The sequence below is a fragment of the Colossoma macropomum genome, unplaced genomic scaffold, assembly GCF_904425465.1.
Source record: "Colossoma macropomum unplaced genomic scaffold, Colossoma_macropomum, whole genome shotgun sequence".
In the NCBI taxonomy this organism is placed as follows: domain Eukaryota; kingdom Metazoa; phylum Chordata; class Actinopteri; order Characiformes; family Serrasalmidae; genus Colossoma; species Colossoma macropomum.
The window spans coordinates 32,219,722-32,233,316 of record NW_023494810.1 but is presented as its reverse complement, the minus strand read 5'-3'; the positions used below and the strand labels follow the sequence as shown (position 1 = coordinate 32,233,316).

The following is a 13,595-nucleotide window of genomic DNA, read 5'->3' as shown; positions in this document are numbered from 1 at the left end:
CCCACTGACACTCAGCTGAGAGATTAGCAGGCTAATGCTAAGGAATTACCCACACAGGCCCGAGCGTGTGCCCACTGTGAGCTGATAGATGTGGGTCACCACAGAGAAACACAAAACGTACAGAAAATCTAACTTAACTCTGGGTAGAACTACTCTTACTGCACTGATGAAGGACCAGCTCAATGCTAATCTCAACCACTGTAAAAGAGACGACAAAACTGGTCAGAAATCAGAATATATTCCATCTGACCGGTCAACACTTTTTCAAACCACTGTCAACAATTATTATGATCAAAAATCAGAAGCATGGTCAACATGCTATCAAACACTCAAACCCTTAGGGCTGCGACTATTTATTATGTCTATAATCGATTAACTTACTGATTAGTATTTAACTAATTGATAAATCGAACCATTATGATTGACATTTTTTTCACTTCGCCCTGTCACAGGACCACCATCACTTCGCCCTGTCACAGGACCACCATCACTTCGCCCTGTCACAGGACCACCATCACTCTGCCCTGTCACAGGGCCACCATCACTTCGCCCTGTCACAGGACCACCATCACTGTGCCCTGTCACAGGACCACCATCACACAAATCGTTGTCTATACAACAAAGACTGTTCTCTTTTATGATGCAATGCAACAGACGTGATATCGCCCCCTACACTTCCTGTAGTGTATTACAGTCTGTCAGAATGACTGTGTGGATCATATGATCATTATAGAGCTTTTTAAATGAAACAGTAGAAGCCATATCGCCCCCTAGACTTCCTGTAGTGTATTACAGTCTGTCAGAATGACTGTGTCGATCATATGAACATTATAGAGGCTTTTTAAATGAAACAGTAGAAGCCATATCGCCCCCTACACTTCCTGTAGTGTATTACAGTTCGTGTGTTAGTGTGTTCACACTTAAAACTCAGTACATTATTAGCATATCTTTCCTGGTAATGTTTTGTGGCTTTGTGGAATTCAAACTCGCAACCTTTAAACAATATTTAATCTGTATTTAATCCTGTTAAATGGGATGTGACATCCTCAACATGAAAGATCCTTCTCTCTTGTGAAAACTTTGCTGGTCCATGCTTTTTAAAGAACACACACATCTCAGTTTTGTAGGATGTTGCAGCAATGCGACACAAACTGATCCACAACAGTGTTAGTGAGGGATGCGAATGCCAGATGTGTTGAAGCAGCCACAAAAACATGAAATCATTCTGGTGGATCTAGTGGATGGTTAGTTGGTCTCAGTGATGAAAACAGCCATTAAGCACACAAGGTAGACGATTAGTAGTCAAACTCAGCAATGAAGCGGCAGTGAACTGGGGTCAGGAGATGGTTAGTTGCACTGAGCGATGAAACACGTTGCAGGGTGGATGGTTAGTGAGGTTCAGCCAGGAAGCAGCGATGGATTGGAACAGATGGTAGATGGTTAATCAGCCTCAGATGTCACACAGGATCTTATACTTCTCACTGCAGAAAACCACAGGGCTAGCCGTTCGGCTAACCACAGGGCTACCCGTTCGGCTAAACAAGGGGCTACCCATTCGGCTAACCATAGGGCTACCCACGATGCCCTGGGGCTGTGGGCGGCTTCTGCAGGCCAGTCTGGGACTTACGTACGGACTGGAGGACGAGGCCGGCCCTTTTCCCCGTGAGAAAGGCCCTTTTCCCCGGGCGGCAGGGTTACTGCCTCTGCGAGACTGCTCGTGGTCGAACTCCAGGTCCTCCAGACGCTGGGTCAGAGCCAGCTTCTGCTGGATGGCCATGCGGAGCAACGAGTTCAGCGTCTTCTTCTCATCTTCCGCCGCCGCCAGCTGCCTCTGCATATCATCCAGCTGAGTCACGTACTCATCACACCTACAGAGAGAGGAGGAGAGACTATTAAATGCCCTTTATTTAACCAACATTTATGAAGAAGTCTCAAAAGATGAAAGACTCACCAATTAAACAATTACAGACCATACAAAACCGATTTTTTACTTTGATTAAAAAGGCAAATTCAACTCATACGGCTCATTCCACTTAGACTCGGAAAAATGTTAAGACATCTGTCGCCGGCCTTTCAAACACTGTGGTGTTTCTGACACTGTGACAAACTGTTATCAATAAAATATGACGAAAGTATGTGGTGTAGCTAAAAACAGCAGCACCCATCATTTGTAGCCTAAATCCTGGCCAGTCTGTACTGTATTTCATACGGTATGACTTCATAATCAAGTCTACTTGAGATTAATTAAAGAGCCACTCAAAATAAGATAAGATACTTTGTCACTGCACACAACACTATGAAACTGGGCAGCAACCCAAACAGTACAATAACAAAAAAAAACAAAACCTTAAACTAGGAATAAAAGAAAGATATAAGCTAATATGAAATGCAAGGTATTAAAAGGAAAAATATATAAAAATAATAAAAAAAACTATATAATTTAAAATGATTAAGTAATATAAAAAAAGGGTGAGTATAAAAGAATGTAGCAGCTATGATACTGCACATGAAGGTGATGATAATTTATTTACACGGTAATAAAATATTTACGTGATTACGACTGGGAGTTGTAACAGACTATTCACAAATAGCGCAGTTTAATAAATGATAAATAATAATAATAATAAATATAAAAGTGCCAATAAAAACGTAAACATACCATTTTAAAATAATATTCCTTGAGTATATTTTGCGTAGGTGCAGACAGACGCTCAGTTCCTGTGTTGTTAGTGCCTGAACGGCAGCGTACATTCAGTCACTAACAACCAAATATCCATATAACCAACATAACCATAACTACATCAGTTGTAAACATGCCTACTCCCCTCCTACGGCAGAGCAGAGCGAGATTTTCTGGTTTAAATACTAGGAAAACCCCCATCTGATGATGTTTCTCGAAGGTGGGAAGAAACCGCGACTGCTTTGGTGTGGATACTTGAAGATGGGCTGTTTTTCCCACTAGCTTTCTAATATCACACCTGTATTCATTACCTTCTGCATCAGACTATGTATGTGTACCTGGTGGCGAACATGGCTCTGAGGGAGGAGAAGGTGGCTGCGTCCTCTTTCAGAGCCTTCAGCTCATTCCTCAGCTTCATCATCGTCTCTGTGACAACAGTCTTCTCGTTCTCATATTTACTCTTCAGATTGGCCAGGGCCACCTCTGCCGTCTGCAGGAGGGAGACAGTTTTAGTCAGAACAACATGAGAGAGCTCAGAGTTATAACTTATAACATAACCTACACAATAACACACAAACGCAATATTAAAACTTATCAAAACATTGTAATCTTGAGTTTCAGCTGATACTTATCTAATATTTCTCCTTCAAAAGCTACTAAGCTTTAAAATGAGCCTTCTACGCGTTGGCCCTGTCATCAGGAGATCACAAGTTTTATCCCTGGTGATGTCACAGCCGTCCGTAACCAGGAATCCAAAAGAGCACAATAGTCCTCGCTCTCTCTGGGAAGGTCAGACGGCCAACCCAGTCTTCCTCTGAGACGTGGGCGTTTGTTATCTCATGTAACAGAACTGGCAGTTAGTGTTCTCCTCCAAGCGTGTTGAGGTGTCCTATTGCGATGCACTATATGAAGTTCATAAAGAAGTGGTGGAGCTTCACAAGATTTGGAGGAGGTTCTAGTCTTCACCATCCTAGCGCTAGTAGTACTGCGTGACTGGAGAGATCTAGATAGCAGATGTAGCTAGTTATCCGGCTACAGGTGAAGCCCACCACGGTACAGGGTGTTTCAGTAACTGATGTTCAAATAACACCCATTTAGAGGATAAAGCAGATGAGAGCACAGCGAGAGAGACTGGAGTTGGAGTGATAGACGGAATCAGACGTGTGTTGTGGTGGGTGGTGTGTGCGTGGCTGTTAGCCTGCTAGCAGTTAGCCACTCTTTGATGTAGTCTTCTTGGGTATTTCCTGGTTCTGATTTAGCGATACAACAGACGGAAACTAACCGGTCTCACGAGTCCGGACCAGCGCGGAATGGCCCAGTATGACCCTGAGAACCATTTGGCTCCATAGTGGAAAAGCAGCCATACTGTCGCTGTCCAAAAAACAAAACATGTATCTCTATTTTTTCATATTTTTATTTTTCTGCATCATGTGATCACAGTAAGGGTCCTTCGTGTGAAACATTCATGATAAATGGATCAACAGAATAAAGAATAAAATCTTTTTACAACATTTTTTCTTCTCCTATAAAGTTACTTTTTGGAGATACTTGGTTTTTTAAGCGGACACAGAAAATGCCAGTCACTATTTCTGATTTACTTCTTACCACTACTTTTTATTTATGTATTTTTTTAATGGAGGTCACCCAGGTCTCCTGACACCGTGTGATTATTCTGTGACGAGTGCGTTTGATCAGCGGTTTGCATCATTTCTAGCTCCACCCATACAGTTGGCTGTGTGTGCTTGTAACCCAGTGAAAGGATAACCAAGTTCCGCACGGTTACTCAGGTACTGTAACGTCCCGTACTGCTGGGTGGAAAACGCCATCTGACCCACACTTATTTTCAGGCTTTGAAACACGCCAACTGTTGGTCCGGCCAACATGCTGAGCCAGGAAACACTCTCAGTCTAACTTGGCACACTTACACACCAACTCACACTGTCCTCCTCACCTGTTTCATGGCCTTGAGCACACTCACACTCTTACAGACACAACACACACACACACACACACACACACACACACACACACACAGTCTCTGATCGTTTCAAGTACACTTGAAACTTGGTGTTGACCAGAAGAGGACGGGTTCTGGTCACTGAAACATTTCAGCCGACAAAAGAGAAAAAATGCTGAAAATCTTGGACGAAAAACCCAAAACATTCAAGAAATCTACAACAAAGCGTCAAAATCCAACACAAATCATCTAAATAATAATGAATCTGGGAAATAGTGCTGTTTGTTTGTTTCCTTCAGTCTCCTGGTGTCTTCATTTTAAAAATTAAGTAACTGGGCTGCAATAAAAAACTCACTGAACTTCAATGAAATCAAAAATGTTTTACATTTTTTTAACTTATTATTACTCAAAATTTTTGTTGCAACTTACTTTTATAAGTAAAGACAATTTTTTAGTGTTTATCACCTTGACAGTCACAATTTTGTATGGTATTGTTGTTACACCGGCCTTCCATCTTTACACGTTTACAAGAAGGGCAGCTGTTTAGAATAATTAGCCACTTTTATTCGTCATCAGGGTCATAAACCGCGTGTTAGAACGTAATGTGTTGTAGCGAGACAAACGAGGCGAAGGTAAACCAAACTCATGCTTTATTTTAATTTTTTTTTAAAATAAACTTTATTTTATTGTCAGAGGAGAAACTCGCGTCAGGAGCTTAACAGAAGGAGCAGTGATGTCTCTGTTCAGTGGTGGCAGCCCAGGGGGCGGAGTTTCCCCATATTCAGAACAGCAGACGGAGGAGTCAATGTATAGGGAGGATCTTTGGTTGTCTAACGTGGCCTGAAGTGGTTTGAGTGATCAGATTAAAATCTGTTCTAAATGCGTCTCAGGGGTCTCCTGCACTTTTGTGTGGAAAATCTCTGTCTGTATATAATAATAATAATATTCAGTATGAATGAAAACCAGGTTATATCAGTTACTTTGCTTAAAAAGAATTCTTGTAAAAGAATTTGCGTTTTGACTTTGTCTAGTTCTTCTTTTGTTTTCTTGGTTTTTTAGCTTTTTTTACCGCGCTTTGCTGTGTGGCTCACGCCGTGGCAGTATGCATGTGTTAAACATGCCTCAGCGCTCATTCTCACCTGTTCATTGGCCTTAAACCCAGTGCTGAGCATTCCTACACCCCTAGTCAGTGTATATAGATACGGGTGTTGCCGCACTCATGCTGACACACTCTCTGCCTCACCTGCTTGTTGGCCTTGAGCACGGTCCTCAGTGTGGCAATCTGTTCTCGTTTGGTGCTCAGCAGGGATTTGAGCTTCAGGATCTCCTCCATGTAGGCCGTCTGGTCTTTATCAGCCACAGTGGTCAGCTCCAGAGAGGCCACTCTCTGCCGGGAAAGCTCAGTGGTGCGGTCCACCGCCTGCTGGAGGTGCCGGATCTGGTCCCGGATGATGGCCACCAGGTTATAAACGTCCATCGGCTCTTTTTTGGAGTCTTCCCGCGCTGGGCCAGCGGGGGCGCTGTCTGTGGCGTTGGTTGAGGACTCCGAGACGGCGGCTGAATCTGAGCCAGCGGGCGTCTGAGTGGAAGTTGGACGGTTTGCTTTGCCGTCAGCACCTTTACCCTCTTTGTAGAAGTCGAGCATGACGCGGCTGGGCGTTTCGTTGTTGCACATGCAGACGTGGTGGTACAGGTTGGCCAGCTCCTCGCTGAAGGCCACCAGCTCGTCCTGAGCCACGCTAAGTGCCCCCTGCGATTCGCCCGCCAGCGCACTGGCCTCCTGCAGCTCCCTCTGCAGCCGGGCCAGCTGCTCCCGATCTGCTCGGCCTCCGCTCTCCAGCTGGGACACCTGGGTGCTCAGCTCACGCACCTGGCTCTCCAGCCGCTCCTGGACCTCCGCATGCTCTGCCCTCACCTGTGAAATGAAGGATAGTAAAACATTTATTATGCTGTACGTTAAAAACTTTGAAATGTTATAAAGCCAGAATGTATTTTTAGATTCTTTATCCAACATTTATTTTTTTGGGGGAACAACATGAAGATAATTATTCATTTCTAGTCATTTCTTGGACTGATCTAAAATAACACTGTTCACAGTTGGCCTGGGATTATTTTAGCAATAAAACAAGAATGCAGCAGAGTGGACAGTGTGGACCAGATGGCAGTGAAGGCCACTCTGGAACATCTATTACACTAGCTTAATTCCAAATTTAACACACCTAATTCTGTTAATTAAGCCTTCAGGAATATCAGGTGGATGTGATTAGAGCCTCAGTGAAACTCTAGCTGAACTCACTTATAGCAGTGAACACATTTAGAACCAACCTTTCCATTCTGAACTAGTAAACAGATCTAGTTAGTAAACACATCTGTCTGTTATCCAGAGGAAAAATAAGATTATCATGTTTATTTAATGGCCAGAGCCTGACGGCAGGCCAAAGTCTTATTACACACTTCTATATCCTAGGAATAGCTCAACCAATTTGCACTGAAGTCCCCGTAGTTACAGAATAATAAGCCTTAGTATGTAATAAGCCTGGGATTTTAAGGGGTTAATACAGTTAGTATTGCTTACAAGCCCCTTTTTGGCCTCCAGTGTAACCAGACCTGAAGCCCCGCCTCACCTCCTCATGCTCCGCCTTCAGCACCTTTAGCTCCTCCCTCAGCTCGCCAGCCTCAGCTACAGCCACCTCGTATTTACAGCGCAGGATCTCCGGGCCGTGGATGTCCAGCTCGTAATAATCCACGTCTCCTTCCTCGCGGCTGTCCCGCTCACGTTCGCTGTCCAGCGCAGACTGACGCTCTTTTCCAGCATGGAGCCTCCGCATGGCGCCCAGGTCATCGCTCAGCCTCACCATCGCCTCCTGCTGCTCCGCCAGTGTCCCGCGAGCATGCTCCAACTGCTTCTGAGACTCCTGCAGAGTGGACAGGAGGGCCACCTTCTCTCGCTCCACCTGAGAGAGAAAGCAAAAGCGAAAGAGAAGAACAAAGAGACAAAGCAAGGGAAAAGGACAGAAGCGTCAACATTTTTGTCCAAGATATCAAATGAAGAGCATAATCTGTCCATAAAAACTGTGTCTGCAGTAAAGAGACGAACTTCAGTCATCAATATGTCTTGGCTGATGAGCTGCTTTTCAGGTAAGCGGGAAAACTACGTAAATTTGATTTTTGCAGCATTATTCCTTTATACGCCACCTGCAGGAGCTGCTGTTTGAGTTTCTGGATCTCCGAGATGTTCAGCTCGCTCAGCAGATCATCCACCAGGCTGGGCGCCGGCCGGAACCTCTCTCCCTTCTTCGGAGTGGACGACCTGTTGTCTTCATCGCTGTCCACCATCTTAGCGAAGCCATTTTCGAAGGCGCGGACGGCCTCGTCGTTATTAGGCTCGTCCAGGCCCAGTTTGAATGTGTCCAGCGAGCTAGCTAGGAGCGAGTCTCCGAGGGTCATGTGATTGGTCAACTCTTTCCGCAGAGCCGCTTTCTGCTCACGCTCCGTCTTGACCGTCTCCAGCGCCTCGGTCAGCTGGCGCTCGGCGATCTCTCGCAGCCGGATAGCCTCCTCCAGCTGGCTGTTGAGGTACTGCGCCTCCTCCTCCAGCCGCCGGATCTCATGCTTCAAACCCTCGAACTCCACCTGCACTCGGAGCATCAGACAGGGACGAAACACAGAACGTACAGGGTGAAAAAGTGTGAATCTCTGACTCATAATGAGTCGATCATTTTCAATAACTCAATAATTTTGGTCTGATTCAGAATTATATTTAAAAATACACTGAATATATACTCTCAAAGATGGTTCTTCAAGGGTTCTTCAACCATGAACCATGAACACTCAAGGAACCCTTTGCATGATTAAAGTGTTCTTTGCATGAATACACAGACTGAATATACATTCGATGGCACTTCAAGGGTTCTTTAGTAAAGACAATGGTTCTGTATAGAACCATGAACACTTAAACATCCCTTTGCAAGATTAAAAGATTCTTTGCATCATGAAAAGGTTTTTCAGATTGATGGAAAACGTGCATAGATGGTTCTATACAGAACCTTTCTGAAAAGCGTTCTATATAGGACCCAAGAGGGTTCTTCTATTGTTACAAGCTTGACGTCGTAACAATAGAAGAACACCTTTGGGTGCTATATAAAACCATATTCAAACAGGTTCTACATAGAACCATCTACAGCACATTCCCCATCAGTCTGAAGAACGCTTATATGATGCAAAGGGTTCTTTGAGTGTTCATGGTTCTTTATAGAATATTTTATTTACTAAAGAACCCTTGAAGAACCATCATTTTTAAGTGTGTACAATACGTTACTGAAGGAACCTTTTACACAGAGGTGGAAAGCATTAAAAACTGCACACTAAGCATTTTTTTGGATTTTTATGTTTGAAAACAGCCCAAGAATTTTATTTTGCCCAAAAAATAAAACCGTAATATACAGTAATAACGATCAGTGCTGAATCACGACCTGCATTTACGGCCCTAAAGGAAAAGCACTGAAAAGAAAAAACGGGAACCAAATCTGGAAACTGTGATTTTTGCATCGTCACTGTCTTGTGAGCCACTGCTTCCTGTTCCATGTCTGTAATTATAGCTGCAGTCAGCAGAAATGTCTGTCCAGTATAACAGCATTATTATATCATTTTAATATAATGTAATATAATAATACAGTTTATTATTTCCATTTAAAAATGGCTAAAAGGACTCGAACTTTGGAAAACTTCTTAAGGCTACAATGACACATGCTTATCAAATACACTTCACAAACAGATCCATGTTTGCCTTTATGAATGCAGTTCTTAATCCAGTTTATTCCACAACATTAATGCTAATTCTTTTATTTTATCTGCAAAAAAAACGTACCCATCTCAAACGAGGGTACAAACTTTTATACAAATTCTTTCATTCCATATCTGCTGTTTCCATCAAGGCTTTTTTATTCAATGTAGCAAAATATACATTAAAATATATGGATGGAAAACATGTTAGTGGCAGCTATAAAGGTCTGCATATGATTCTCTCGGAGCAGAACTTTGTGTCTATGCCAGAGGTGCTCAGTCCTGGTCCCGGAGATCTGCCATCCTGCACAGTTCAGATCCAACACACCGGGCTCTATTCAGATGCCCCTGAAGGCCTTCGTTACCTGCATCAGGTGTGGTAGACCTCCAGGACCAGCATCAGCACTGCTACTACATGCAATTTGTTTATAACTACATTTTGCCTGATGTTGTACATTCAGGAAATGTAACTCTTTAAACTCTAAAGATCCATCACTATTGTAAGAACACCCACACAACAGTTTCTGAATAAGTGAGAAGACTTACTTGTGACTGAATAATAAGTGTGAAATTTAGGGGGTTAAATCTGATAACTGTGTGTCCAGTTAGTGGACGAAGTCCTCCGTCCTGCCTCACCTGTCCCTGTTTGAGCAGTGAGACTTGTTTCTGCAGACTGATGTTCTCCTCCTCCAGCTCAGTGTAGTCCTGCAGCAGACGCGACTCTCGAACCTTATACTCCCTGATATCATCACGCAGACGAGCGCGCTGCAGCTCCACCAGCTCATTACTCTAGAACACAGAGAGAGAGAGAGAGAGAGAGACAGAGAGAGAGAGCGCGAGGGAGAGAGAGAGAGAGAGAGAGACAGAGAGAGAGAGAGCGCGAGGGAGAGAAAGAGAGAGAGAGACACACAGAGAGAGAGAGAGAGAGAGAGAGAGAGAGAGAGAGAGAGAGAGAGAGGGAGAGTGCGAGGGAGAGAAAGAGAGACAGAGAGAGAGAGAGAGAAAGAGAGAGAGAGAGAGAGGGAGAGAGAGAGAGAGCGCGAGGGAGAGAAAAAGAGATAGACAGAGAGAGGGAGAGAGAGAGACAGAAAGACAGAGAGAGAGAGAGGGAGAGGGAGAGAAAGAGAGAGAGAGAGAGACAGAGAGCAAGACAGAGAGAGAGAGACAGAAAGACAGAGAGAGAGAGGGAGAGAGAGAGGGAGAGAAAGAGAGAGAGAGAGACAGAGGAGAGAGAGAGAGGGAGAGAGAGAGAGAGAGAGAGAGAGACAGAGAGAGGGAGAGAGAGAGAGAGGGAGAGAGAGGGGGAGAGAGGGAGGGTTTAGTGTACGACTTTACACATGAAATTTTACCCTTTAGCACTTTCCACTAGCAATAATAACACAGTAATTTTCTATGAATTATTTGTGACGCGTGTCTCATTGAAACGAGCAGAGAAACTGCGTGGACAGTGCAGATTCTAAACTATCAGTCCACAGCGTTTAAGTTTGTACACAGAGGAGATCTGAAATACTGAGATATCTGAGATATTATGATCTAAACTTGATGAAAAAATGTGCGAATTTGGGATCCTAATTTTAAGGAAAGTCAAAAGTTTAGATGTTTTAGTTTATAGTCATGATTGTTGTAATAATTGAGGTACTGATACAATCGTTTGATACAATGCCAATTTTGTAATTTCTTTGCCTTTTCAAAAGACTCAATAAAAAGAAAATTCTCCAAAAAAAATTGTGCAACCAATTAGAGATGTTTTGAAGGAGGAGATGGTCAGTGGTTGAAATATGAATGTTCAACATGGTGTCTGTTTATCAGCAACATCCTCGAAGAGAGAGGAGTCTGGTCTTGTATTCTTGTATGACTGGAAATAACTGCCCGGCTGTGCTGCCAAGATGGCCACTGAGTGGACAGACTTTCCTATAATGACTTTAATACATTCAGTGGTAGTTAAATATAAGTAGCAGAGCGAAACAACAGTAATAACTCTAGATTGGTCAGATGACATGTTTGATTTTCTCAGTGAAAATAAGTTATTACGTCCTTTACAGAGAACACTCTTACATTTTAGTACATAATTCCTATTTATTTGCACATATATAACGTGCCATAACTTTCCCACAGGCCACATGTTATGCCTTACTTTCCTCCCAGTATGTTAAATCCACTGAATACACAGCAACTGTGCATTAAAACATAGAACACCACATAGAATTTGACCAGGGCGCTCAAACTTTTGCACACAGCTGTCTATAACCTGCTAATCAGTCTGGCTGGGCTCATAACTGTGTAGCTTACTGCTCTGACCCCCCACACAAAGCCCCACTCACCTCCCTCAGCTCCAGGGCGAGGGTGGCTAGTCGTTCGTTTTCGCTCTGCGTGCTGGTCATTGTGGTTCTGGCCTGCCGCAGCTCGGCCTGGAGATCCTGGACCCTCTGCTCGTAGAAGGCTTCTTTAGACGCCGACTCCAGGATCAGGGACTCCTCCCGGCTCTCTCCGTCCGCCGCAACCTTCCGCTGGTTGGAGTGGGCCTGGCCATACGCCTGCGTACAGGACCAGAGAGAGAACACCCTGCTCAGACCGCCCACCGCTCTACTGCTTTATAGAGGAGACCTGATAATATATAGAGTAAAACGTAAACTATAGCTGTGTCCCAATTCAGGGGCTGCATCCTTCGGAGGCTGCATTTGAAGGCCGACTGCATCGCAGCGGTGCGACTAGGCTGCCCCATTTCGAAGGCTCCTTTATATGCAGCTGAGAAATGCGTCATCCTTCGCCAGCCAACATGTCCTGAGGTTCACTGTGTGCCAGCAAGGATTCGAGAACATGGCGGCGTCAGCAGAGGAGCGAACGGCGGCTGAGGAGACACTTTAAATATAAGTATTGGGTTTAAACTGAGTCAAATAGTGAACGATACAATTTTTTTTAAAAGCCAATAAATGTGGTCTGAAGCAAAACTTACGCTAAAGTTTTGTTTTGTTTTAGGGAGCAAGGAGCCGACAGAGGGAATAAGTGAAAAAAAAAAAGAAAACAAAGTTTGTAGCTCCAAAATTTAAAAGAACTTGACCAGAGCAGCGTTTCGTGACGCAACGTTAAAGGCGGGAACAGCGGGGCTGTAACGCAAACAGGAAATCCGCTGTAGAGCAGACCGCCTCGTTTCGGTTCAGCCTTCGCGGGTCTACGCAGCCTTTGAAGGATGCAGCCCCTGAATGGGGACACAGCCTGTATGGAGTGACACTGTTTGCATCAGTGAGACAGTTTGAGTCCCAGGAACACAGTGTTAATTACTGAAAAAGTGGGCGAAGTGTTCGGGCTACATGGCCCTCCGAATGGAGCGTTTTCAGAAACTCACTCCAAACAGTGGAAAAAAAAGAAAAACCAGCGACCAAAGAAACACACAAATGGGAGAATTTTCTCTGTTTAAAACTATGATAATCATTGTATTCTCTTAGTTTAATGTCGTTTCAGTGTATTATGGTCCTTTTTTACATAACAAACATTAAAAAATCGCTAGTAGTTTGCTGATGTCTCGGTAGCTAGCTAGCTAAATTTCCTGTTCCACCTTAAATGGACCATTAAGGTGGAATGGGAAAATCTGAACAAGAATCTGGTGAATATCTGACTTCAGCTTCAGATCAACGAAGAATTAGGGGTGGGTGATAATGAATAATTGTCGTCTAGTAGCTGTTAATGAAATAATGTTCTTTTTATCTGAGGGTCCCATTTCATAGGGAAGATTTCAACCACTACCCCTTGTAACTCAGTTCTGAGGGGCAAAGTGACACTTGAAAACAAGGGGTAGGGGTAATAATAAGGAATGGGACTGGGCCTAAAACTGCCTGGTTTACACTGAAAGAACAGAATGTTGGCCAAACACATAGTGGACATTGGAAAGTTATTCCCAGCACATAATTTGTCCCAGTATGTTTTGTTCCCACAAAAGCAAGATTAACCTAGTTAGAAAGAAAACAGGTATTTAGGGTTCTCTGGGTCCTTAAGAGCCTCATTAACACGTTAAGGTCCAACGTTATGGGGAAACTCACACTGAGCTGCATATCTGACCCTGTTTTCCCCCCTGGACCTCCCCCATCCTATCGATCTGCCAGATCCATCACTACTCAGTGTTCCTGGAACTCATCTTTTACAAATTAAAAGTCCCATTAGCTCACTTTTTTAAATATATGC

General features: G+C 43.8%; 1 protein-coding gene across 2 annotated transcripts in view; it reads right to left on the bottom strand.

Moving 5' to 3' along the window:
- Positions 1-13,595, bottom strand: part of bicd2 (bicaudal D homolog 2 (Drosophila)) — a 37,293-nt gene that overhangs the window by 3,623 nt on the left and 20,075 nt on the right. Inside the window, exons 2-8 of one of the 2 annotated variants that reach the window (XM_036559481.1) lie at positions 11,741-11,953; positions 10,056-10,208; positions 7,833-8,270; positions 7,262-7,591; positions 5,881-6,552; positions 3,019-3,170; positions 1,628-1,868 (exon numbers count right to left, since the gene is read on the bottom strand). In XM_036559481.1, the coding sequence (XP_036415374.1) occupies positions 1,628-1,868; positions 3,019-3,170; positions 5,881-6,552; positions 7,262-7,591; positions 7,833-8,270; positions 10,056-10,208; positions 11,741-11,953 (2,199 nt within the window). Of the gene's footprint in view, positions 1-859; positions 1,869-3,018; positions 3,171-5,880; positions 6,553-7,261; positions 7,592-7,832; positions 8,271-10,055; positions 10,209-11,740; positions 11,954-13,595 lie in introns of those variants that run through there. The other variant, XM_036559480.1, reaches the window with a different exon arrangement.